Below are 25,350 nucleotides of genomic sequence, written 5' to 3'. Positions count from 1 at the left end.
TGTGGTGCTCTCTTGTGAATGACCCTGCCCAGTAGCGGCCAGGGTGGGAAGGCATACAGGAGGTCTTCCTCTGGCCAGTTCTGGACAAGAGCACCGATTCCTTTCTCATCTGCAGCTAAAGAATCTGGGGACTTGGGCATTGTGACGAGTTGCTAGGAGGTCCATGGCTGGTGTGCCCCATCGATTCACTATCATCTGGAAGGCTGTGTCCACCAGCGACATTCTCCTGGGTCTAGGCTCTCTCTGCTGAGATAATCCGTTGAGATGTCTTTTCCCGCGATGTGGGAAGCCGAAATCCCTTGCAGGTTTCTTTCTGCCCACTCCATGAGAGGGTCTATTTCCAGAGACACCTGCTGGCTCCTGGTTCCTCCCTGGTGGTTGATGTAGGCCACAGTTGTGGTGTTGACAGACATGACTGACAGACTCGCCTCTGAGTCTGTGGCTGAATCTCAGGCAGGCTAGTGTGACTGCTTGAGCTTCCAGGCGGTTTATGTTCCATTCTGCCTCTTCTTTGTTCCATTGTCCCTGGGCTGTTAGTTCCTGACAGTAGGCTCCCCACCCTCGCAGACTCGCGTCCGTGGTGAGCAAGATCCACTTTGGTGCAGATAGGTTTACGCCTCTGCTTAGGTGTTCTTCTTGTAGCCAGCATTGAAGCTGATGCTGAACCTCTGTCGGTAGCTGGATGCGAATTGAGTAGTTCTGGGACACTGGATTCCATTGTGACAATAGGGAGCGTTGTAGTGGTCGCATATGGACCCTTGCCCACGGAACAACTTCCAGAGTTGAACTCCTGAGGCCGAGGACTTGAAGGTAGTCCCATATTTTGGGGCAAACAGAGTTGTACAGGTTTCGCAATTGACCCAGTTTCCTTCTCCTTGGAGGGGGGGAAGGTAAACCTTGTCCAGTTTGGTATCGAACTGGACTCCCAGGTATTCTAGTGACTGGGAGGACTGTAGGAAGCTCTTGCCTGTGTTCACGATCCACCCGAGTTCTTGTAGTAAGTACTTGACTCTGGTGGTTGCGTAGCGACTCTCTTCCGGAGACTTTGCTCTGATCAGCCAATCGTCCAAGTAAGGATGTATCAGAACTCCTCCTTTCCTCAGTGCAGCCACTACCACCATAATTTTGGTGAAGGTTCTGGGAGCAGTGGCTAGTCCAAAGGGTATCGCACAAAATTGGTAATCATCGCCCAGTATCGCAAAGCGCAGGAAGCGCCAGTGGTCCTGATGGACCGGGATGGGAAGGTAGGCTTCGGATAGGTCCAGAGAGGTTAAGAATTCTCCCGGTTGCACTGCCATTATCACAGAGCATAGGGTTTCCATGCGGAAGTGTGGTACCTTCAGGTAACTTGACAGCCTTGAGGTCCAGGATGGGTCGGAATGTTCCTTCTTTCTTGGGAATGATAAAATAGATGGAATAGTGACCATTATTTTGTTGAGATGCAGGCACCGGAGTTATTGCCTTCAGGCTGAGTAGTCTTGCTAGCGTGGTTTCCATTGCCAGTCTCTTGGAGAGGGAGTGACACTGTGATATCAAATTTGTCTGGGGGGATGCTTTGGAATTCCAGGGCGTACTCCTCTCGAATGACAGTTAGGACCCACATGTCCGATGTTACTTTGACCCATCTTTGGTAGAAGAGGGTAAGTCTGCCCCCTATGTCTTCTTCCTGTGGATGGGTCTGCGTCTTCTCATTGTGGGGCATGGCCGGAGCCTGCCCCTGAGCTTGCTCCTCTCAATGTGATTGTTCCGAAAGTACTGAAACCTTCCAGAACTACGAGGTGCTTGGGACTGTGTGTTCCTTTAAGGTTTAAAACGCTGCAATCCTCTACCCTTGGTTCTTCGGGGGGAGGAGCACTGATATGTTCTTTTGTTCTTGTCTACAGGTAAATCGGGGTACTGGGGATTTGCCTCTTTGTTGGCTAACTTCTCCAGTTCGCTTCCGAACAGAAGAGATCCTTTAAAAGACATTTTTGTGAGATTCGCCATGGAAGTCGCGTCAGCCGACCAGTTTCAGAGCCATAATTGTCTTCTGGCCGCCACTGCTGCGGCGACATCCCTGGATGATGTACGCACAAGGTCAGCGGTAGCATCGGTGAGGATGGAGACTGCAAGTTCCATCGCTTCTCCGGGCGTGGTAGCGTCTCTGGATAGGTTCAACAGGAACATTCCACCAACGCGCAGCAGGAGGCAATTTGTAGCGTCATTGCTGAGACAAAGGACTGCTTAAGGATGGCTTCCAGCCTTCTGTCTTGGGTGTCCTTCAGTGCCGCTCCTCCCTCCACAGGGATTGTGGTGCGTTTTGAGACACCGCAGATCATAGCGTCCACTTTAGGGAAGCGTAGAAGTTCCTTGGCCGTGGGTTCCAGAGGGTATAGGGCTTCTAGTGCCCATCCCCCTTTAAAACTGGCCTCTGGAGCATTCCATTCCAGGTCAATCAGTTCCTTGATGGGCTCCAACATAGGAAAATAGCATGAGGCTTTACGGAGGTACACCAACATGGGATTCATTTTAGGTTCCAATGTAGGGTCTGTGCCTGGGAGACCCAGTGTCTTCACAGTTTGGGACACGAGGGCTGGTAATTCGTCTTTGTGGAAGAATCGGAGCATGGTCCAGTATGGTTCCATCCCTTGGGGGATTTCCCCTTCTTCCAGGGAGTCTGTTTCCTCTGAGGTGTCTGGCTCCCCATCTGAGATGATCTTGGATAGGAGAGGCATGTCTCGAGAGCCTCGGAAGGTGCTGGGAAGTGCTTGTGCTTCCGGCCGAGTTTGAGGCAAGTGGACAGCTGGGGCTGGTTGCGCCTGAATAAAGATTTGCAGCCTTTTGAAAAATTCCACCCAGGAGAAGGTTCCTGTGTCCATGTTGATGCCAGGAGGGATTGTAGTAGTAGCCCCAGAGGAACTTTTCTGTTGGGGCGCCGAGTTGGACATAGTTAGGTCCGGAGTGCCATCATCAGTGGTTCCGGATCTCTCTCCTGGCTGTGGGAGGTCTTGATTGGGCTTCTCCCTGGTTCTGTTCACACTGCTGGCACAGCAGGGATTCTAATTCAGGCTGCGCAGCTCTCAAGTGGCAGGCAGGGCAAAGGAAGGGTCCCTTGGCCTTCTTGGATGGTGGTGCCATTGTGCGCGTGTAGGGCTTAAAAATTAGTCCGTGCGAGAGCCATGCGCGCGGATGCTCTTAGCTGTGCGCGTCGGGAGCGCAGAAGGTATGTGCAGTACGTACGCACAAGTTATGTGTGCAGGCAGCGGATTTTGTGCATGCCGCTGTGCGCACAACCCAGATGTGCGCGCAGTTAAGCGTGTATCCCTATGGACACGCTCAAGTTAGGCGCCTCGGGCCTGCTCCATATGTACCGACGGCGAGGGAAAGATGGCGCTGATGACCCTGGCAACAAGATGGCGACACCCCCCCGGAGGGTCTCTACGTGTGTGGACCATCGACCAGATTGGGGCCTAGCCAGAGGAAGGCTGCTCAACCCAATTTAAACCTCGGAGGAAGGTCGGTATGGCTGTTCGAGCCTTGGAGACCAAAGACTTAGAAGAAAAGGTTTCTACCTCACCTGGTCTCGGCGCTTACCTGTCGCGTGCCAGGCAGTCTCCAGCTGCGGGGGGAGAGGAAAATACTTTCACCGCCGCACTCGAATCTGCACCCACTGCCTTTCAGCCACCCTGGGGGCAACATCCATGCCGGGAATCGACTGGCGGACTAAGGCTCACCTCTGAGGGATATCAAATCGACCTCAGGAAAGTCTCGACTGGGGGAGGGACAGTTAGGTTTCACCACAGGAGAAGCGGGGCTCTCAAGGTAAATTTTCTTCTTTCTTGTAAATGTTACACTATTCTCATTTGGATAGTGTCCGCATCTGCTATGGGAGACGGAGAAATCCTGAAGAGCTAAGCATGCTGCACGGGTAATATGTAGGCTGACGTCAGCTTTGAAATCTGACTTAGTCTCCCATCTGCTATCAGGAGAGCACAATACCCATTGGTCCTCAGTCCATCTGGCTACACGCTAGGAAATACCTACAGACAGCATTAAAAAATTAAAGGCATTTTTATTTTTCTCCAATGCATCAGGCTTCTTCAGATAGCTGTTGAAATTTGTGATAAACAACTATTTTGACTAACAGCTACTTTACAGCAATCAGGTTTTTTTCATTTTAATTTATGGTTAAAAAATGTATATGCATAACCAGGAATTGCTCTGAATCACACCTATCCATCTTATACATAAGAGAAAAATAAAACACTCTATACAGCAATATAGTGGGAAAATACAGAGGAACTGGTCATTTTAACAAGTTGGGACTAACTTTCCTATTTTGGCTATATTATGCCACCTAGCAGATCTATTCATTTTATCTGACAAATAATTTTAAAACCTGTCACTGATCAAAAAGTATCTGTTTGGCTTTGTGACAGATTGCCTGGGTTGCAGTTACTGTCTCACTAATAGCTCTAATATGAATTCAAACTGGGAAGAACTAGTCTTTAAATCAATAGTTTAAAAAAACACTAAAAAAATGTTTAGATCTCAAGGACAGTACTTTCACTTACTGACAATTTGGAATAGCTGAAACATTATAGCTAACATGAACAGTGATTTAAATATGTAATTCTCAAATACATTTTATATTCACATCGTTACTTCTAGACAGAAACAGAAGGAATGTTTCTCTTTATGACAGTAGAACTACATTGCCGTAATTTTACTTTTTTTTCTGGCAACATATTTTCCACAATTAACTGCAATTAAAACCTTAAACCAAATGAAAGACATTTATCAATAATTTAATGAGACCTAAGAATAATGTGAAAAATAAAGAGAGAAAAAGTACCAGATGATGGTGTTTTGTTAGCTACTGGAGTGCTGCTAGGCAGGTTCTGCTCTCGTGCAATCTGCCCATGCCCGCCTTGTGAATTCTTATCCCACAAGTTCACGTTCTTGTAATTGTAGCTGCTAGGGTCTCCCCAAGCAGAAGTACCATCATCAATGTCTATCTTCCTACTGATCGACTGTGGGGAGGGTTCTTCCCAGCCACTTGGTTCCTCATCTTTTGAGGCAGCTGGTTGAGGCCCGCTCTTCCAGCTTGAATTTGAAGGGGGTCGGCCACTGCCTGATGGAGATTGCTGTGGAGGACCACCCCAAGATCCAGCACCTTCCTGCGGCTTATTCCAAGAGCTGGCTGATCTGGCTGAATCATTCCAGCCTTGAGATCTTTTGCTGTCATCCCAAGTGCCTTTTGGACCAGGATTGGTGTTAGCCCCATTGCCCCAAGTCCCGATCTCATGCTGCCCACCATCACACCAGGTTGGTGCAGTTTTATTTCCTGAACTGTCCCATCCACTGCTACCACCACTCTTCACTGGGTCTGTCTCCTCTCCAGTTCCCCAACTGTTTTTTCCAGAAGACCACCCTTGATTTGACTGCCGTCCACTCCAACTTTGCTCTTTGCTGGTATTCTCATTCCAGGAAGTTGCTTTTTCATCTGGTCTTCCTCCTCCCCCAACACCAGTACCTCCACCCCAATTGGAGTTGTTTTTATAATCACTCCACCCACTTGTATTCTTGGGGTCTTTCCATTCTGTTGGAGTGGAGGGCTCACTCCAACCAGACTTGTTTTGATTGCTTTGGCTGGGTATATCACCCCAACCCCCTGAGTTCTTTGTCTGTGTGGTGGAGCTCTCCCATCCCTCAGTCCCTTTATCAGCCTTCCCCTCCAACCTTGGCACCTCCTCGGTCTCCCAAACTGTGTCCTGCTTGATTTGAGTTTGGCCCCAGCCAGTGTTGGAAAGCACTCTAGGGTCCAAGTCAGTTCTGTTTAGCATAGATTGCAAAACTGCCTGGCAATCAGGGAGTGGAACCCGATGGATCCTACGCCCTGACGTCAAACTGTCACTGCTTCCTGCTTTGTGATTGCTTCCAGTACTTTGACCTCCGACCTCACTTCCTGTGGAGCTGGATGCTCTTCCCCAACAGGGAGCTTGGGAATTGCCTTGGTTTTCTGGAAGGAGATGGCCCTTTTGATTGTCCCATGCACCAGTGCTAGCATTTGGTTGGTTCGGACCACTCCATTCCCCAATTTTCAAGTCCTCAGACCCAGCTGGCTGTTTCCACTCTCCCTGAGACACCCTAGGTGTCGTTTTGCTCCCTTCACCCCATTTGTTTTCATTTGGGTCCGGAGGTCCAAAGCTCCAAGACCTGCCACCTGTAGACCTATTATCCCAAGTGTCACTTCTTGACCCGTTAGACTTTTGAGTAGAAGGCCCTTTCCAGGAGTCCTCCCTCTCTTTTATATTGTTCCCATTGTTTCCAGAATTATTCTGTCCAGAGACTGTATCAGTTCCAGAAGGTCCCCTAACTGTACCCCAGGATCCAATGCTTGCAGTCTTCCTGTCTCCAGTGCTTTGAGAGGGGGCATCAGTGTTTCTGGAGGGGTTCCCCAAACCCATTCCAAAGGGGATTCCCTTATTCTCCAAAGGGTTTGGCGAGCTTAAGTTCAAGGAGTTAGTGTTTCCATTTTTTGGTCCATCAGTGTTATGAAGCTGAGCCTGCTCTCTGCCAGAGACAAAATTTACACCCGCATTTTCCATCTTTGACTGCTGTTCCCTAGAGATCTGACTTAATGTGCTAAGCTGTGCATTGGAGCTCCCATTGTCGGGTTCCAAAATCCCTTTCCTGGAACTGCCCTCTTGAACCAAAGCTGGCCAGGCAGATGGGTTGGTATTTGGGTTAAAATTGCTAAAACCGGAACCTGGACTGATTCTGTCCTGCCCACTCAGATTCCTCCAGTTTCCAAGTCCATTGTTGCTTTCGGTAGTAGGGTTGGAAGATTGAACAGATTTAGCCTTGGAGTCTGATTTCCAGGCCCCAAGAGTACATTCGTTCCCAGTGTTTGCAGACTGGCACTGGCTTCCTTTTCCTTTGTTATTAGTGGTGTTTCCTGACAAGGAGCTTTTCTCCAAGCTGGAGTTTGAGGCACTGTTGTTGCTGTCGGTGGTGTTTTCGGAAGAAGGCTCAGTGTCTTTGCTGGCAATACAAGGCCACTCTTCCATATCAGACCCGTCTACAATCACCTTGTCCCAGATGTGAGGAGGGTTGGCGGTGGTGCCGTTGTTGGAGGTGGCTCCAGGGCCCCAAGTGGAATTTGCATAATTTGAAGTAGCAGCACCTCCAGTCGTTGAATCTAAAAACAAAATAAAACCAGTGGTCATTTTTATGCAGTGAATTTCTAAACAGATTTGATATTGTATATCAAAAAACATTATGCTCTCAGTTCACAATATTGTTCCATGCCCCGAAAGACCTTCAATTTCCAGCACATGCTGGAACAGCAGCATCAGGTAACCAGACACCATCATGTTCTATGAAACCTCCTAACTATAAGATGGTCTTATACCCAAGTGACATATTACAATTGAATATAGCTATATACAGTTGCAAAGACTTCCATATTTTTGGCATAGCAGAATACAATGAAACTGGTAACCTGTGATTATGGTTCTTGAATAGCAGGTAGCTCAATGGATTCACAATTCAGCCATGCGATCTAGCCACATGCTACAAAGGAACTTCAAGTTTAGAGCTGAAATTTTGAGACTGGGTACTAGACATCCAGTCAGTTACCAACTGCATGCTTCAACTCCAAAACCCTTTTCTAGTAAAAGCTTAAAGACAGAATGCTAAGCATAACTCAATAAGGGGAGACAAATTGAGTGTATAAATCTATGACTTGCTATTATTCAAGAACCATAAGTTATAGATCAGCAATTTTTTCTATAATAAGCATCTTCAATGAATTCAATAGAAAGGAGGAGTAGCCTAATGGTTAGAGCAGCAGGCTACAAAACCAGGGAAGCAGGGTTCAAATCCCACTGCTGCTCCTTGTGACAGTCACTTCACCCTCTACTGCCTCAGGTGAAAACTTAGATTGTGAGCCCACTGGGGACAGGGAAATACCTACAGTACCTGAATGAAATCTGCTATGAAAAGGTTGAAAGGCACAATATAAATCAAATCAAATATGGGAACCATCAAAGCTAGGAAGTTTATCAAAGTGTGAGACCCAGGGAAAACCAGAATTAAAAAGCATACAGATAGGGAAAGGAACTGTAAGCTCAGTAAATATAGCCTACAAGACCCTAAAAATGCACATAGTCTAGCTTGATATGACTATTGAGAAACAGGATGCCAAGTAATAACATCAAATTGTGCTGAGCTGAAATCGAAACACAGCAAAGGAAAAACTCAATGAAAACCAGAGGATAAAATGTAATTATATACATGTATAAATATCTGAATATATAGAGGAGAAAAAACAAGGGAACCCCCCAAGGAAACATAATGCAGGCTACATGCTTGTACCATGCTTGCTTTTTTTGTTTATGCTTGTACCAAACTAAACAATGCCAAGACTTATTCGCCAAAGGAGCTCTGTCCTTACGCTGATGAGAGCAGAAATAATCTATACTCTGCCCTCTTTAAAAGTGCTGGTTTTTCTGGAGATTAGGCTCTGTTTCTACTAGAAAGGAGAAGACTCATATTTCTGCTTAAACTCTAGATACTTCAAGGCTCTGGAGACATCCTCCCACAAAAACCACAATTACTTATATTGCATGAAGTACTCAAACACCAAATGCAGTTGTCATGAAGGTTAACACTAGCAATTTTATGGCTACATTTGGCACACAACTTGAAAAGCTAGGTTCTTGGCATGGCTGAAAAAAAAAAAAGTTTAGACTTTCTCTGAGAAGTCAAAAACTGTGGAAAACTAGAAGAAATACAAGAAAAAAATACTGAAAAGTAGCAGAAAGCAGAGTTGCTTTCCTGTAACAGGTGTTCTCCCAGGTCAGCAGGATGTAGTCCTCACATATTGGTGACGTCATCAGGCAGAGCCCTATTACGGAACACTTTGTCATGACTGGCACACTGAGCATGCCCAGCATGCCATGATCCCTGTGTCCACATGGGTCTCCCTTCAGTCTCGCTTCGTAAAAAGCACGAGCGAAAAAATAAAATAATCTTAAGCGGACCCAACTCCACGGGGTGGCGGGTGGGTTTCGTGAGGACTACACCCTGCTGTCCTGGTAGAACACCTGTTACAGGTAAACAAATCTGCTTTCTCCCAGGACAAGCAGGATGGTAGTCCTCACATATGGGTGATTAGCAAGCTACAGGCTGACTCATATTCGAAAGATATCCTAGATAGCCTAATAGAGATGGAGTGGGACAGGAAAAAGGGGCCAATACCTTTTTGTGCACGACATTTGGTAAATTTTGCCGATTTCGAATCGTAGGATTTACGTGTGGAAGTTTTTCGTGAAGTTACAAGTAGCTGAGAATATCAGTGAGTCTGCGTTATGAGGTTGACATGTGGGCAGGTAAATTGGTTCATGGAGTAATAAGTTGAGAAGTATGGGGAAGCATACTTGTCAAGGCCAGTACAGGGTTGTGAGAATCATTGAAAACCTGTCCTGCTGTAGGTTCACGAGAGTTTTGGCTATGAGCGGTATCGGAAGAGATACATATAGGAGAGACCTTTGTTGCAGGGGCAAGCAAAGGTGTCCATGGCTAACGCATTTCAAAGACTGTTTAGGGAGCAGAATCTGTCCACTCTGTTCGATTCGGACGCAAGAGGTCAATAGCTGACCTCAGCGCGAGAAGATTTTACTCGCTACATATGGATTCAGAGACCACTTGTGGGGGATGGAGACATCGATTGAGATGGTCTGCTAGTACGTTCATTATGCCTGTTAGATAAGTGGCCTGGAGATGGAGTGTGCAAGGGCCCAGGCCCAGAACTGCGCGGCTTCCTGGCAGAGCAGATAAGAGCCTGTGCGTCCCTGTTTGTTCGAGTACCATATTGCCACTATGTTGTCTGTATCCACAAAATTGTGTGAGAGGCAGATTTTGAAAGCATAAAGGGCATAACACATGGCTCGAAGCTGCAGGAAGTTGAACTGAGACTTTTCATGAAGCGGCGTCAACACATTTTGGGTTTGGAGGGTGTTGATACGAGCTCTCCAACCCAAGTTGGATGCGACCATGGCCAAGATCATCTGAGGATTTGGTTACTGGATCGGTGATATGGATCAGGGAAGAAAGTGGTTTAACGGCTTAGAGCCACTGAAATCTTAAAATCCACTGAGTTTTTCTCATGGCTAGTCTGGCCATAGGAGTGACGTGGATCATGGAAACCATGTGGCCAAGCAATGGAAGAATGGATGGGCTGAGACTATGTTGCATGTGCACAGAGATGTGGACAATTTGATAGGATGTCTGTATGGTAGTTGAGCAAGAAGGCTGTTGTGACTGTAGTGCCCAGATCTGCTCCACATGGGATTTATGGTAGCTGATCAGAATTCCCAGCCAAATGTATTAGATTTATAGTGAGACTTAGAGAATTTAGAGCTCCTTGTTTGGATTGACTCCTTATTGGGCAGTCGTCCAGGTAAGGAAAACGCGTGAATGCTGTTCTTTGTAGGTGAGCAGCAGTCACTGCTAGGCATTTGGTGAAATATACAAGTTGTTGAAGCTAGTTCGAATGGCAGAACTTGGTATTGAAAATGTTGACTCACTATGAAGCGTATAGAAAGTCCAGAGAATAGAGGCAACTACCTTGTTGTAGTAAGGAAAGCATGGTGCCAAGATACCATTTTGAACTTTTCTTTCTGAAGAAATTTGTTGAGATTTCTGAGGTCCAGGATGGGAGGATGTCACCTGTTTTCTTTTAAAGTAGGAAATAGCGGGATTAAAATCCTCTGCCTTGCTGTGTCCAGGGAACGGTATCCCGAGCCCTGGTCCTCAGTGGGATGGACCATTCTGGTCTCTGGCAAGGTTGAAAAATCTAGAAGCCTGCCCGACTGGCGGGGCTGGTGTGATCTGGATATCAGTTGGTCTCATGCAGGAGCGGTAAAAGGTCCTTCTAGCATCCCTCTTTGCTGTGCAAGAAACGTAGAGAGCTGTCGCAGGGTCTCGCGGTGGTCTTGCAAATGAGCCACTGTCTGCTGAACCTTGTGCACAAAGATTATCTGCGGTGCAAGGCAGATCAGCTAGTTTACCTTGGACTTCGGGCCGTAAATCAGAGGACATACGCCAGGTTCACCATCTAGCACAGAGTCCTGTTGCTGGCAATGGGAGGACGTTTCGAAGCAATCACATGTTGCTCGAATTTCATATGGATGGTAGAGAGGTTCCCTTGGTGTTGTGTCAAATATAGCTGGTAAATAGCAATATGTGACTCCAATATAGTTCTTGGGAGAAGTTACGACTAGAACCTCCCAAAAACTTCTGGTCCTTTTTAGTGACCAGGTCGAAAGGGATGGTTTCAGACACGTCCTTTACTTAGGTCTTGATGGGATCAGTGCCGAAGTGGAATTAGAGTGCCCATCGCTGTTCGATGATCCAGGGATAGGTATAGGGGTCCGTGGAGGCTCAGAAGGATGAGTCAGTGTCGATGACTTAGGCTGTCATTGGTAGGTGCCACAAACAAGGCAGAGCCACAATGGTGCGAATATCTATGGCTCCGGTGTTAGTAGATTCCGGAAGGCATCAAGGACAGCCAGACGGACGAGGACGTCCAGCTCTCCCTGGAAGCTGGTATAGGTAGCACAGCTACAGGGGGAGACAGGCTAGGCGTTACTGGTACTTCCACTTGAATCTGTGGTGGCTTAGTACCCAGCACCAGTGGGGGAACACCTCGGTGCCTCGGATGCAGAGGAGCATGGAGACTCTCGTACCCAGGCCCACTTTGCAACTGGCTCAATGGACACTGATGCCGGTGTGGTATCAGTGCCGGCACCGAACACAGAACCACGTCTGTGCAGGCAACGATGTTTCCCTCGGTGCTTGGCCTGGTCATTCTCCAGCACCGAGGAAGCTGACACCAATGTCCAGAATGTTGCCGGCGACTGTTACCGTGGCAGTAGCGATGTTTCCCTCTGTGCTCAGCCCGGTAATTCTCCTGCACCAAGGAAGATGCCACCGATGTCATGGATGGTGTCTGTGATGGCCAGTCACCGTGCCAGCGACGATGATTCCCATGGTGCTAGGCCCGGTCATTCTCCAGCACAGAGGAAGATGCTCTCGCTGTCCCGGATGACATTGGTGACAGATTGTCACCTTACCAGTACTGCTCCTGGCATTGTTTGTCGCCCAAGGATTACTCGGGACTCTGGTTTAGAACCCGAAGTATGGAGCGTTTTCTTTGGTCGAGGGAATCGATGGAATCGAGGGGGGCATAGGAGGCATGGACGGCATCTATGGTGGCCCTGGCGGCAACAGGAACCGTGGACGTCCCAATCATTCTAGCCCCAATGGAGCCGGTGGAAGATTGCAGCAAGGACACTCGCGAGCATTGTGGGGTGGACAGAGGGTGATAGACATAGGGAGAAAAGAGGGCCGCAATTCGGTTGGTAACCCAGGGGAACCGATAGTGAGGTAACAGGAACCGACCAGAAAACAGGGCATAGTACTCACCGACCCTCGATGAAATGTACACGAAGGGAGACCCGTATAGGGAAATTATTTGTGAAGTAAAACTTCAAGTGTTTCCGTGTGGAAAAGTTGTGAGAAAAATCTCAGAGCTCCTAAACGCGAGGCAAACTGCAGCGTGGAAAAAAAAAAAAAAAAGAGACTGAAGGGAGACCCCTGTGGACACAGGGATCATGGCATGCTGGGCATGTTCAGTGTGCCAGTCAAAGTTTCTAGAAACTTTGACAAAAGTGTTCCGTAATAGGGCTCCTCCTGATGATGTTACCCATATGTGAGGACTACCATCCTGTTTTTCCTGGGAGAAATGTCTTTGCACGACAACAGAAAAACTGACTTGAGGAGACTTGCGTGGAGCCGGTACATGTGAACTCCCATGCATGCTCAGAGCTGAGCATGTTCTGAACTCCGAGAGAGCATGTCCATGTCAACACTTTTGGATGACATCCCTATTTGTGTGGTTGATTTTGCTCCTGCCTGCCCATGGAGAAATATTTCACATAACAAGCATAGCAAATATCTGACAGGAGTCAAAAATGGTAACTGAATTCTAAAAAAAAAAAAGGAGAGAAAAACGCAAAGGATCCCTAGTGCAAGAGGATGGTCACAAAGCATTGTGGTAACCTAATCAAAACAGCAACTAAAGCTCAAAATGGCAATAAAATGACTGCATTGTGCTGCCTAGAAAGCAAAGGGTAACCAGCACAAAACATGGGTACAATTCCATTAGATCTATGATAAAGTATTAGTGTAACATGCATGGCATGGACGTTATATCCCTAAAAGGCAATGATACAACTTTGAGAAGTTGGGTGAGAGAGAGGAAGGGGAATGAGTGTTGTGTTTCATATTAGAATTTGTAAGCACACCTACCCAAAGTGGATAAATCGATACTGAGAAGACTAGATGAGCAATTTCGGTCTTTAACTGCCATTATTTAATATGTAACTGTCTTACTTGTCTTCCCCTCTCTCCCATCCAAGCAAGCCCCCTTTCACTCTCTCCCATAGTCCACCCTCCCTTTTTTGCCCAGCAATTTAATATTTTCTCCTTCCGTTCCCACTCCCCTATATTAGTGGCAACAACAGAAGTTCTCTCTCTCGCTCAGCTAGTTCTCTTTACTACCTAATGGCAGCAGCAGTGACATCTCTACAGACATGCTGGGAGGAGATGAGGGCTAGCAGCAGAAGACAGCAAGTGCATTTGCAAAATGTGGCTCTTGCCCTCCTGTCCCCATGACAACTAACACTGTAGAGGAAAGAAGGGGATGAGCTGGAGCAGAGAATATACAAAAAAGAACAGAGCAGAGTCCTTCTGTTCCAGACCCTCACCCTTAGTTCTTGCAGTGTTGCTGATTGCAGTAGAAAAGTGGGGGCGGGGGAGGAAAGGTTGGAGCAGGAAGCACTGAAAGGATCATCTTGCTGGTGGCTGAAGAGGACTGAAGTATTGCTTTGGAAAATCATAGAACTTACAAAGTTTTGGGGAGAGGTAAACTATTGGGGTATATTCTTTAGTGTGTGTTTTTGTTAAAAAAGCAAGTCAAAAGGTAGGAAATAGCTTGGAGTTTGTGTGTTTGTCTTTCCTTCCCTCTTACACTTAGTTCATCCTTTGATTTATAGACAAGAGGTTTTCACATTAAAAATCAATCAGCCCTTTAGCTAAAACATAAGATTGCCCCAGCCCTTATCAAGAGTTTAATTAACCCACTGCAGGTCACTACCACATTAATAGTGAATATACCAATACATTTAAATGACTAATTGTATGTATTCCTACTGCCATAGCAACCTAAACTTAACTAGGAGCTCAACAAAATTAAGATGAAGGCAGCAGTGCAGCAGCAAGAGGGGGACCTTCCATTCTTTTGCATCAAGTGTCATAAGTATGAATTTTTTTTTTTAACTACCGGTGAGACGTTCTATGTGTGCACCTGGTGCAAAGAGCTCCTGGCTCTCAGAAAAAGCAAATGTTGCTTACCTGATGTAACAGGTGTTCTCACAGGACAGCAGGATGTTAGGCCTCACAAATGGGTGACATAGAGGATGGAGCCCAACCACGGAAAACTTCTGTCAAAGTTTCAGGAACTTTGACTGGCCCCTACTGGGCATGCCCAGCACGGCACTAACCCTGCAGCCAGCAGGGGTCTCCCTTCAGTCTTGTTTCAAAGCTACAGGCAGTGCCGAAAATAAAATAAAAACGAACCCAACACCGCGGGGTGGCGGGCGGGTTTCGTGAGGACTAACATCCTGCTGTCCTGTGAGAACACCTGTTACATCAGGTAAGCAACATTTGCTTTCTCACAGGACAAGCAGGATGGTTGTCCTCACAAATGGGTGAGTACCGAGCTGAGGATGTCCGGACATGCACCAAATGTATCCAACGGCGTGCAACAGGCACAACAACTGGGGTGAAATTTGGTAGAGGACATCCGCACCTTACCGGGAGGTGGAAGAGTGTTGGTACATCATGCTGGAAAAAGTTTACGCAAGACAGATTGGCCGAAGATGGAATCCTGTCTTCCAGCTTTGTCCAAGCAATAATGGGCTGCAAATGTATGAGGGAACTCCAGGTGGCAGCCTTGCAGATGTCAGGAAGCGGCACCGATCGAAGGTGTGCTACTGAAGTCGCCATGGCCCTCACAGAGTGTGCTTTGACACGGTCTTGGAAAGGAATGCCAGCTTGCTGATAGCAAAATGAGATGCAGTCCGCCAACCAGGAGGAAAGAGCCTGCTTACCCACAGGTTGCCCTAACTTGTTAGGATGGAAAGAGACAAATAATTGAGTGCTCTTCCTGTGGGCTACTGTACGGTCTAGATAGAAAGCTAGAGCACGTTTACAGTCAAGGGTATGCAGAGTCTGTTCCCCGGAGATGGAGTGGGGCCTGGGAAAGAAGATAGGTAGTATGATGGATTGATTTATATGAAACTCCGAAACTACCTTAGGTAAGAATTTAGGGTGAGTGCGGAGTACCGCCCGGTCCTGCAGGAGTTTAGTGTAAGGCGGATAGGTAACTAGGGCCTGTAATTCACTAACCCTGCGAGCTGAAGTGATAGCCAAAAGGAACAACACTTTCCATGTGAGATATTTTAGGTCACAGGAGTGAAGAGGTTCGAAAGGAGGTTTCATAAGGCGACCAAGAACCAGATTAAGGTCCCAAGAAGGGGCCGGAGGGCGTAAAGGTGGCTTCAAATGGAGCAAGCCTTTAAGAAAGCGTGTTACAAGGAGTTGTACTGAAATAGGGACACCCCCGATACCTTTATGGAAGGCGGCTACCGCACTGATATGCATTCTAATGGAAGAGGTCTTTAGACCTGATTCTGATAGATGCCAGAGATAGTCCAAGAATTTAGAAATTGGACAGGAAAGGGGATCAAGGGACTGAGAAGTGCACCATGATGTATACCTTTTCCATTTGTAGGAATAAGATTTTCTTGTGGAAGGCTTTCGTGAAGCGATCAGGACACGAGAAACTGAATCCGAAAGGTTAAATGGCTGAAGGACTAACCTTTCAACATCCATGCCATCAGGGACAAGGCTTGGAGGTTGGGATGGAGGAGGCATCCGTCGTTTTGAGTGAGCAGATGCGGGTCCTTTCCCAGAGGAATGTGCCTGCGGATGGAGAGATCCTGAAGTATGGGAAACCACACTTGGCATGGCCAGTGCGGTGCTGTCAGGATCATAGTTCCCCTGCCCTGACGTAGCTTCACGAGAGTCTTCGACAGAAGAGGAAGTGGAGGGAATGCATAAAGCAGACCGGTTGTGCACGTGAGGGAGAATGCATCCCTCGGCCGAGAGTGCTGGCTCCGAATGAGAGAGCAGTAATTGTCTACTTTGTGGTTCTGAGGGGACGCAAAGAGGTCTATATGGGGATAACCCCATTTGTGAAACAGAGAGGTCGCTACCAAGGGATCGAGCAACCACTCGTGTGGTTGGAAGACACGGCTCAGCTGGTCTGCCAATACATTGTCTGCTCCCGGCAAGTAGGTGGCCCTGAGGTACATGGAGTGGGAGAGGGCTTCTGCCCAAATCTGCGCAGCTTCCTGACACAGAAGGAAGGAGCCTGTGCCTCCCTGCTTGTTTATGTACCACATGGCCACCTGGTTGTCCGTCTGAATTAAGATTGTGTGGTTCGATAGGCAATCTTGAAAAGTCCTGAGAGCATATCGGATTGCTTTCAGTTCCAGGAAATTTATCTGGTGTTTGGCTTCCTCTGGTGACCAGAACCCTTGAGTTTGTAAATTGTTTACATGGGCTCCCCAACCGATGTTGGAAGCGTCGGTGGTGAGGATTACCGGAGGGTCTGGTGGAAGAAAAGGCAAGCCCTGTAGGAGGTTGAATTGATTTGTCCACCAGGCAAGAGACAGACGGAGTGCATCGGTGATGCGAACAATGGAGGACAGAGGCTGAACAGCTTGGGCCCATTGCAATCTCAGAGTCCATTGCATGACTCTCATGGCCAGGCGGGCCATGGGAGTCACATAAACTGAGGAGGCCATGTGTCCCAGCAGAATGAGGAATTGGCGAGCTGTTGCTGTGCGTTGAGACTGCAACTGGCAAGCTAGGGACACAAGGATTTGAACTCGTTTATGAGGAAGGAAGGCTTTGGCCTGTAAGGTGTCCAAGTCTGCCCCAATGAAGGATAAGGTTTGAGATGGGACTAAATAGGATTTCTCGTAATTGACAAGAAACCCTAGAGAAAGTAGAGTTTGAATTGTCAGGGTCAGGGAGGACCGAGCGATTTGCTGGGTTGGGGCCCTGATAAACCCCAGGTAGGGGTAGACGTGGACACCTTCCTTCCTGAGGAATGCTGCAACCACCACGAGGCATTTGGTGAAGACCCGTGGTGCGGATGCCAGGCCGAAAGGTAGCACTCGGTATTGGTAGTGATTTTGGCCTACTAAAAAACGGAGGTATTTGCGATGAGATTGAGTTATCGCAATGTGAGTGTAGGCGTCTTTTAGGTCTAGAGAGCAGAGCCAGTCCCCTCTTTGCAGCAGAGGGAGAAGCGAGCCCAAGGTTACCATCCTGAACTTCTCTCTGTAAAGGTACTTGTTGAGGGCCCGTAGGTCCAGGATTGGTCGAAGTCCTCCTGACTTTTTTGGGATCAGAAAGTACCTGGAGTAGAACCCTAGTCCTTGTTGTGAGAGAGGAACGGGTTCTATAGCGTTTGACTGGAGGAGAAGGGATACTTCCTGCTCTAGAAGAACAGAGTGATCGGTGAGTCTCCACGCCTGCCGGGGTGGGGAGTCCGAAGGGAGAGACAGGAAGTTGAGGTGGTAACCCTGTGCAATTATCGCTATCACCCATTGATCTGTGGTGATATGGTGCCATTTTTGTAGAAAATGGCCTAACCGACCTCCTACTGGTATGGTTGGAAGAGGGATATGGCATCTGCTCTCTAATTGAAAGTCAAAAACCCGATGCAGGGCCAGGTTGTGGAGCTGCTGCGGGCTTTTGTTTTCGAGACTGGCGAGGCTGATTTCTATGGTAAGGCCTCGCAGGCTTAGACTTGGCTAGTGGGGGATAATACTTCCGTGGACGGAAGAATGACTTTTTTGAGTCCTTCTTAAATGGTTGTTTAGAAGGCAAGTCAGAAGGAATAGATGAGAGCTGTTTGTGTCTCATGATGATCCTTTAGTTCAGCAACAATTTGCTGAATTTGCTCACCAAATAAATTATCCCCTAGACAGGGCAAATCAGAGAGCCTGTCCTGAACTTCCGGGCGAAGGTCAGACGACTTAAGCCAAGCCCAGCGTCTGGCAGAGATGGCCGTAGCAGAAAGTCTAGTGGAAGTATCAAAGATGTCATAAGCTGTTCTTATTTCATGCTTCCCAGCTTCAAACCCTTTATTTAGTAGGGACTGAAGCTGTGGCTGGAACTGCTCTGGCAAGGCATCTGAGTACTCCTGCATTTGTTTCAGGATGACCCTATTGTATTGGGTCATATATAATTGATAAGAAGCTATTCTGGAAATGAGCATAGCTCCTTGGTATACTTTCCTACCTATACTATCTAGGAATTTATTTTCCTTAGTAGGAGGTATGGAAGAATGTGGCTTTATTCGTTTAGCTTTCTTTTGAGCTGATTCTACCACAACAGAGTGATGGTCTAATTGTGGTTTCTGAAAGCCAGGTGCTGACTGCACAAGATAGGTAGAGTCAGCTTTTTTGTTTACTGGAGCAACAGATCCAGGGGATTCCCAATTCTTTTTTAGAAGGTCCAGAAAAACCTGATGAATTGGAATAGAGGTGATGACTTTAGGGGCATCCAAGAATTGGAGCCACTCCATCATCTGGTGCCTGTCATCTTGTTCTGATTGAAGCTGAAAAGGGACCAACTCTGACATTTCCTTCACAAAATTTATGAAAGAGAGGTCCTCAGGAGGGGAACGCTTTCTACTCTCCACAGGAGAGGGTGGTGAAGGCAAATCATCGGTGTCAGTAGAGGTATCATCACCCCAGGTGTCATAAGGATCAGGTTGCTGACCTGTAGGACCATGAGGGGGCTGTGTACCTGAAGGCCCCGGTTGAGGCTCCGAGAAATTCGAAGGAATTACCGGGGGCATCGAGAATGTTCTCGATGGAATTGGTGCCGGCATCGGTACCGGTGTCGGACCTTGACGGTCCGAGACTTATGACGTCGATGGCGATGTTTCTCTTTCCGATCCCCTCGATCTTCGGGGGAAGGGACAGGAGTCGATGGCCGTGAAGACGTCGATGGCGGACGGTCACCGGGAGGCTGTCGATGACGATGAGACTTCGATGGTGCCGGTTCCCATGACGTCGATGCAATCGATGGCGTCGGAGTGTGAGCATGGAAGAGGAGTCCCATCTTCTCCATTCTGGCCTTGCGACCTTTTGGTGTCATTAGGGCACATTTGGTGCAAGTTAAGACATCATGCTCACTCCCTAAACACAAAACACAGACTCTATGTGGGTCTGTGATGGACATAGTACGCGTACAGTCCGGGCACTGACGGAACCCCGACGCCATGGCCATAGGCCAAAAATTTAGCCGCGGGACGGTCGACTGCCAACAGGCCTCGAGGGTCAAACTCGATGGTAGTCGACAAAAAACAACGGCAAAAACTTACCGAAGTACCGCGGAGGAAAAATTGAAGAAGGGAGACCCCTGAGGGGCAATTTTTTCTTCAAGAAAGTAGTTGAAGAGATTCCTGTCAGGAATGTGGTAAGAGCTCCTTAACCGCGTGGCAACTGCTACGCGGAAAAAAGAAGACTGAAGGGAGACCCCTGCTGGCTGCAGGGTTAGTGCCGTGCTGGGCATGCCCAGTAGGGGCCAGTCAAAGATCCTGAAACTTTGACAGAAGTTTTCCGTGGTTGGGCTCCATCCTCGATGTCACCCATTTGTGAGGACAACCATCCTGCTTGTCCTGTGAGAACAAGTCCTATCTCTGGAGGCTGGAGTGGCAAACGGAGAGGTAAATAGTTAAAGCCTTCAGGGACATAATAGCCAAATCCCGACTTGCAGCTTTGGTGCTACCTTGCAGGAGGAAAGTCTCTTGACTGGAAAGCATCAAACTGGTGGGAAGGTCAAATGATTGCCAGTATGGTTAAAACGTGAGGTGAAAAAGGCTTTAAGCCAAAATATCTTCCTTCAAAAATTGGAAGAAGGATCCATCTGAAGAAAAAAGCATAAGCATTGGCAAGTTAAATTTAAAACATTGATAAGACAAGCTAAAAGATCATTTGAAAAGAAGTTGGCCACAGAGGCAAATTTTCAAAATGTTTTTTTAAATATATCTGAAGCAGGAACCCTGCTAGGTGGGGGGGGGGGGGGGGGGGGGGGGTTGACCGTTAGAGGATTGTGAGATTAAAGGGACACTTAGGGAAGATAAAGCCAATACAGAAAGACTAAATGAATTATTTGCTTCGGTGTTTGAGAAGGATGTTGGGAAGATACCTTTCCGGAGATGGTTTTCATGGGTTAGTATTCAGCTGACCTGACCCAAATCACAATGAACCAGGAAGAGTAGTAGGCCAGATTGACAAACTGCAGCATAGCAAATCATCTGCAACACCCCAGGGCTCTGAAAGAACTCAAAATGAAATTTCAGACCTATTACAAGTAATTTGTAGTCTATCATTAAAATCATCCTCTGTATCTGAAGACTGGAAGGTGGTCAATGTAAATCCAAAATATAAAAAAGGGCTCCAGAGGTGATCCTGGAAACTATAGACTGACGAGCCTGACTTCAGTGCTGGGAAAAATCGTGGAAAATGTAATAAAGAATAAAATCACAGAAGATATAGATAAGACATGATTTAATGGGACATAGCCAGCATGGATTTACAGAAGGGAAGTCTTTCCTCACAAATTTGCTACATTTTTTTTTTTTTTTTGAACGGGGTGAACAAGCATGTGGATAAAGGCAAATAGATAGATGTGGTGTATTTGGATTTTCAGAAGGCGTCTGACAAAGTCCCTCAAGAGAGGTTTCTAAGAAAACTAAAAAAGCGATGGGATAGGAGATGTCCTTTTATGGATTGCAAACTGGTTAAAAGACAGGAAACAGTAAAATTAAATGGTCTGTTTTCACAGTGGAAAAAAATAAACAGTGGAGTGCCTCAGAGATTTATACTTGGTCTGGTGCTTTTTAATATATTTATAAATGATCTGGAAAGGGGTAAGAGTAGGGTGATCAAATTTGCAGATGACAACATTATTCAGAGTAGTTAAGTCACAAGTGGATTGTGGATAAACAGCAAGAGGACTCTGAGACTGGAACATTGTGCGCCCATATAGCAGATGAAATAATGTGGACAAGTGCAAGGTGATGCATATAGGGGAAAATTAACCCATGCTGTAATTATACAATGTTAGGTTCCACATTAGGAGTTACCATCCAGGAAAGATCTGTGCGTCATAGCTGATATTACATTGAAATAGTCAGCACAGTGTGCAGTGGTGGTCATAAAAACAATCAGTTAGGAATTAAGAAGGGAATGGCAAATAAAATTGATGTCATAAAGGCCAGATAAATCCTCACTCACCCCCAGCTGCTCCAGCGCCGACCACGAGGCAGCGCGGTCCAGGAAGTCTGGCCGCCCTCCTCTTCGCTCCTAATCCTATCAGGAGAGCCTCTGACGCGCAGCCAATCGGGGGACAGCCCCGACTGGACTTTTAAATTTCAGTGCGGTAGCTAGGCACCGCGCTCCAAAGGAGCGCGACAAAGGGGCCCGCCCCTTTGTGCGCCCCTTCGTGCAGCCCCGGAGGGCAGGCTAAACTCCTCGTTATGGCCGACTTTATCCCCTCACCTCTCTTCTTCCTTGGATCTCCTCCGGCGAACAGTCCCCTTCCAGGACTCATCTGTATCTAACTCAAACCTGCTATCCAGCCCCACACTTCAGCATCTTCCTTCAGGCACCCTGCAGTGCTCTCCTGCAAGCAATAAATCCTCACATCAGCTCCACCTACCCCAGCCAGTAAACTTTGGCGGCGTTTCTCTCCCTCAACTACCACATCTACACGGGTCTAACCTTCAGACTGCCAACCCAACAACCTCCACTATAACAGACCAACAGTCTCACTACAACAGCTCTACAACAGTCTCACATTAACAGTCCCTGCAGACCTCTCTTCCTATTCTCAGCTAATCCTCTACCATCCCCTTCCAGCTACCACTCTATACCTCCATTCTTGTCCACCACTCTTGCCAGCTCGACTATCCAGAATGCATCCAGTTTTCCCAATCCCGATTGTACAACATTGCCTATCATCGATAGGAAAATCAACCAGGCAAGCCCAACACCGCAACTTAAAAACCCTCACTCCAATTCTGATTGCACCGATCACCCAACTCCTAGGCCTCACTCTATTTTCTCTATCCTTATTCAATGCGCAATCATTAACCAAGAAATCACTGATCCTCAGCGACTCTCACCGACGCTAAGCCGGATATATGCGCAATAACTGAAACATGGCTTAAGCCCTCAGACACGGCTATAATAAACCAACTACCTACGCTGACCTATGACATCTTCTCCTGTCCCAGACAGAAAAAAAAAAGGGGAGGTGGAATTATTTTAGCAACCAAAAAAGACTTCAGATTCTCTCAACACCCATTCAATTCAGATTCTAAACTTGAAATCGGCTTTTTCACATCAGACCAAATTCAAATTCTACTCGTCTACGCCCCTCCGGGCCTCCTGGAGACAGATGCCTCCCCTATGGTGGAAAAAACCACAACTCTCCTCAACTTGGACGCTCCAGCAATAATCTTAGGAGACTTTAACCTGCACGTAGACAACCCCACACTTTCAACCAGTTGTGAAGCCTTTCTCACAGCCCTCTCAGCAATGGGATTCAAACAGATAGTTAACAAACCCACACACAAAGCCGGTCACACGCTGGACCTTATCTTTGTCAAAAAAGGCATCAAGCCTGCATCTCTCCTCAATTGTAAGAAAGTACCTTGGTCAGACCACACTTATCTCTACTTCATTCTCACTGAAGAAACCAGCACCCCCCACGTACCCTCACCTTCATTTCCTTACAGAAAATCATGCTCCTCAGAAGACCTTAATAATCTCCTGGCCTCACAACTTCCCCTTATAGACCTCACCGATGCGAACACTGCTCTCCGTTCCTGGAACGGCATCACAGAATCTATAGCTAACAAGCTCTGTCCACTAGCAACAAAAAGATCCCACTCAAACGCTTCCAAAAGACAACCATGGTTCACTAATGAACTTAGAAAGCTAAAACAAAGTTTAAGACAGAAAGAGAGCAAATGGCGTAAAGCCCCATGCGCCAGTACACTTTCCGCCGACAAATTTACCCTACACCAGTACAAGTCCTCTACCTTAAGATCATAAAGAGACTTTTACGCGTCCAAGATCCATAACCTGATCTTCGACGCTAAAGCCCTCTTTGCTTATGTATCTAACCTTACAGAAATCAACCCCCCCGGAAATTCCCAGCAACCTAGCACAAGCTAAAGCGGAAGAACTTGCTCTATTTTTCCGAAACAAAATCACCAGCCTCCTAACACAGCTGCCCTCCAACACCTCCTCCCACTCGACTTCACTTCATCCCTCCATCAAAAGCATCCATCTCCTCCACTGAGATACAAGTAGTATTAAGGAGAATGAAACCTTCCTCTCATCCTGCGGACCACATCCCCACCAAACTCCTCTTGACAATTCCTGACTCCATCTCCAAAACATTGGCGGACATCATTAATTGCTCTCTATCCCAAGGATTCTACCCAGATGATCTCAAATTGGCTTCACTCAAACCACTCCTAAAAAAACCAAATCTTGACCCTAAAGACCCTAATAACTTCCGCCCGATCGCCAACCTTCCCTTCATAGCAAAGATTATGGAAAAATTAGTGAACACTCAACTATTGGACTACATAGAAGATAAACTCCTATTCCCCTCCCAATACGGGTTCCGCAAAGCTTTAAGCACAGAATCACTCCTCATTTCCCTGACAGACTACCTCATCGTGGGCCTCGACAAAGGTCAATCTTTCTTACTGATTCTACTGGACCTCTCCGCAGCTTTTGACACTGTCAATCACTCCATCCTCATAAACCAGTTAGCTTCCATAGGAATTACCGGCACCGCACTTACTTGGTTTAAAACTTCTCAACAATAGAGGCTACAAGGTTAAAATCCAAAACAAAAAATCATCATGCTATGACTCAACCGTAGGAGTCCCACAGGGTTATTCCTTGTCTCCTACGCTCTTTAACATCTATCTTTTACCGCTATGCCAGCTCCTCACCAACCTCAATCTAAACCATTTTCTATACGCAGATGATATTCAGATCTTGATCCCCATTAAAGACACCTACTCGAAAGCACTAGATCTTTGGGAAAACTGCCACCAAGAAATCAAACGCCTCCTCACCAGTCTAAACCTAATATTAAATTCCACCAAGACCGAATTCCTGCTCATCTCTCCAGAGAACAGTAACATCACCTCTACTCATCCAGGCAACCCACCAACCACTCAAGTGAGAGACCTAGGAGTGATAATTGACAATCGGATTAACTTGAAAGCTTCTATTAACAGAACTACCAAAGACTGTTTCCACAAACTCCAAGTGCTGAAAAGGAAAAGACCTCTCTTCCACTCTCAGGATTTCAGAATGATCCTACAGGCAATTGTTTTCTCAAAGATAGATTATTGAAATTCTATCTTACTGGGTCTCCCTTCCTCCTATACCAAACCACTTCAGATGGTACAAAATGCGGCAGCACGAATATTGACAAACACCAGGAGGAGAGACCACATCTCTCCAATCCTAAAAAGCCTACATTGGCTGCCAATTCACTTCAGAATCATCTACAAGACCATTTCCTTTATTTACAAAAGCATCCATCAACATGCAACAATTGACCTGCAAATACCTCTCCACTTACATAACCCCTCAAGACCTACCAGAGACGCATACAGAGGATCACTCCAGGTACCTCCAACCAAAGCCACTAGACATATTACCTTAAGAGACAGGACCCTCTCTACAGCTGGTCCACCATTATGGAACTCCACCCCCCCCCCCCCCCCAAATCTCAGACAGGAGCCCTGCCTCCCAACCTTCAGGAAGAGACTTAAGACTTGGCTGTTTAAACAAGCATTCCCGGACTCCAACTAATGTCTCAACATCAACATTTATAACACAGCCAGCTCAATTTCAGCTCTTTGTAAATATTTTTAGCTGTTAACCGTTTCCTTTTATTTCTCTCCTCTCCTAGTTTAATCATCCTTGTTATTTGTAACTGCTTTCTTCCGCACTATAGTTCTTGTCTGAAGTTTATTATGCACCCCTGTTTAACTGTAAACCAGCATGATGTGATTAAATCATGAATGCCAGTATATTAAAACCTTAAATA

At 46.9% G+C, this 25,350-nt stretch overlaps 1 protein-coding gene across 1 annotated transcript in view; it reads right to left on the bottom strand.

Moving 5' to 3' along the window:
• Positions 1-25,350, bottom strand: part of TNRC6B (trinucleotide repeat containing adaptor 6B) — an 877,462-nt gene that overhangs the window by 505,611 nt on the left and 346,501 nt on the right. Inside the window, exon 8 of the mRNA XM_029590231.1 lies at positions 4,835-7,183. Coding sequence (XP_029446091.1) covers positions 4,835-7,183 — 2,349 coding nt within the window. The remainder of the gene's footprint in view (positions 1-4,834; positions 7,184-25,350) is intronic.

Source organism: Rhinatrema bivittatum, chromosome 2 (genome assembly GCF_901001135.1).
Source record: "Rhinatrema bivittatum chromosome 2, aRhiBiv1.1, whole genome shotgun sequence".
NCBI lineage: Eukaryota > Metazoa > Chordata > Amphibia > Gymnophiona > Rhinatrematidae > Rhinatrema > Rhinatrema bivittatum.
This window is presented reverse-complemented; position numbering and strand designations above follow the sequence as displayed.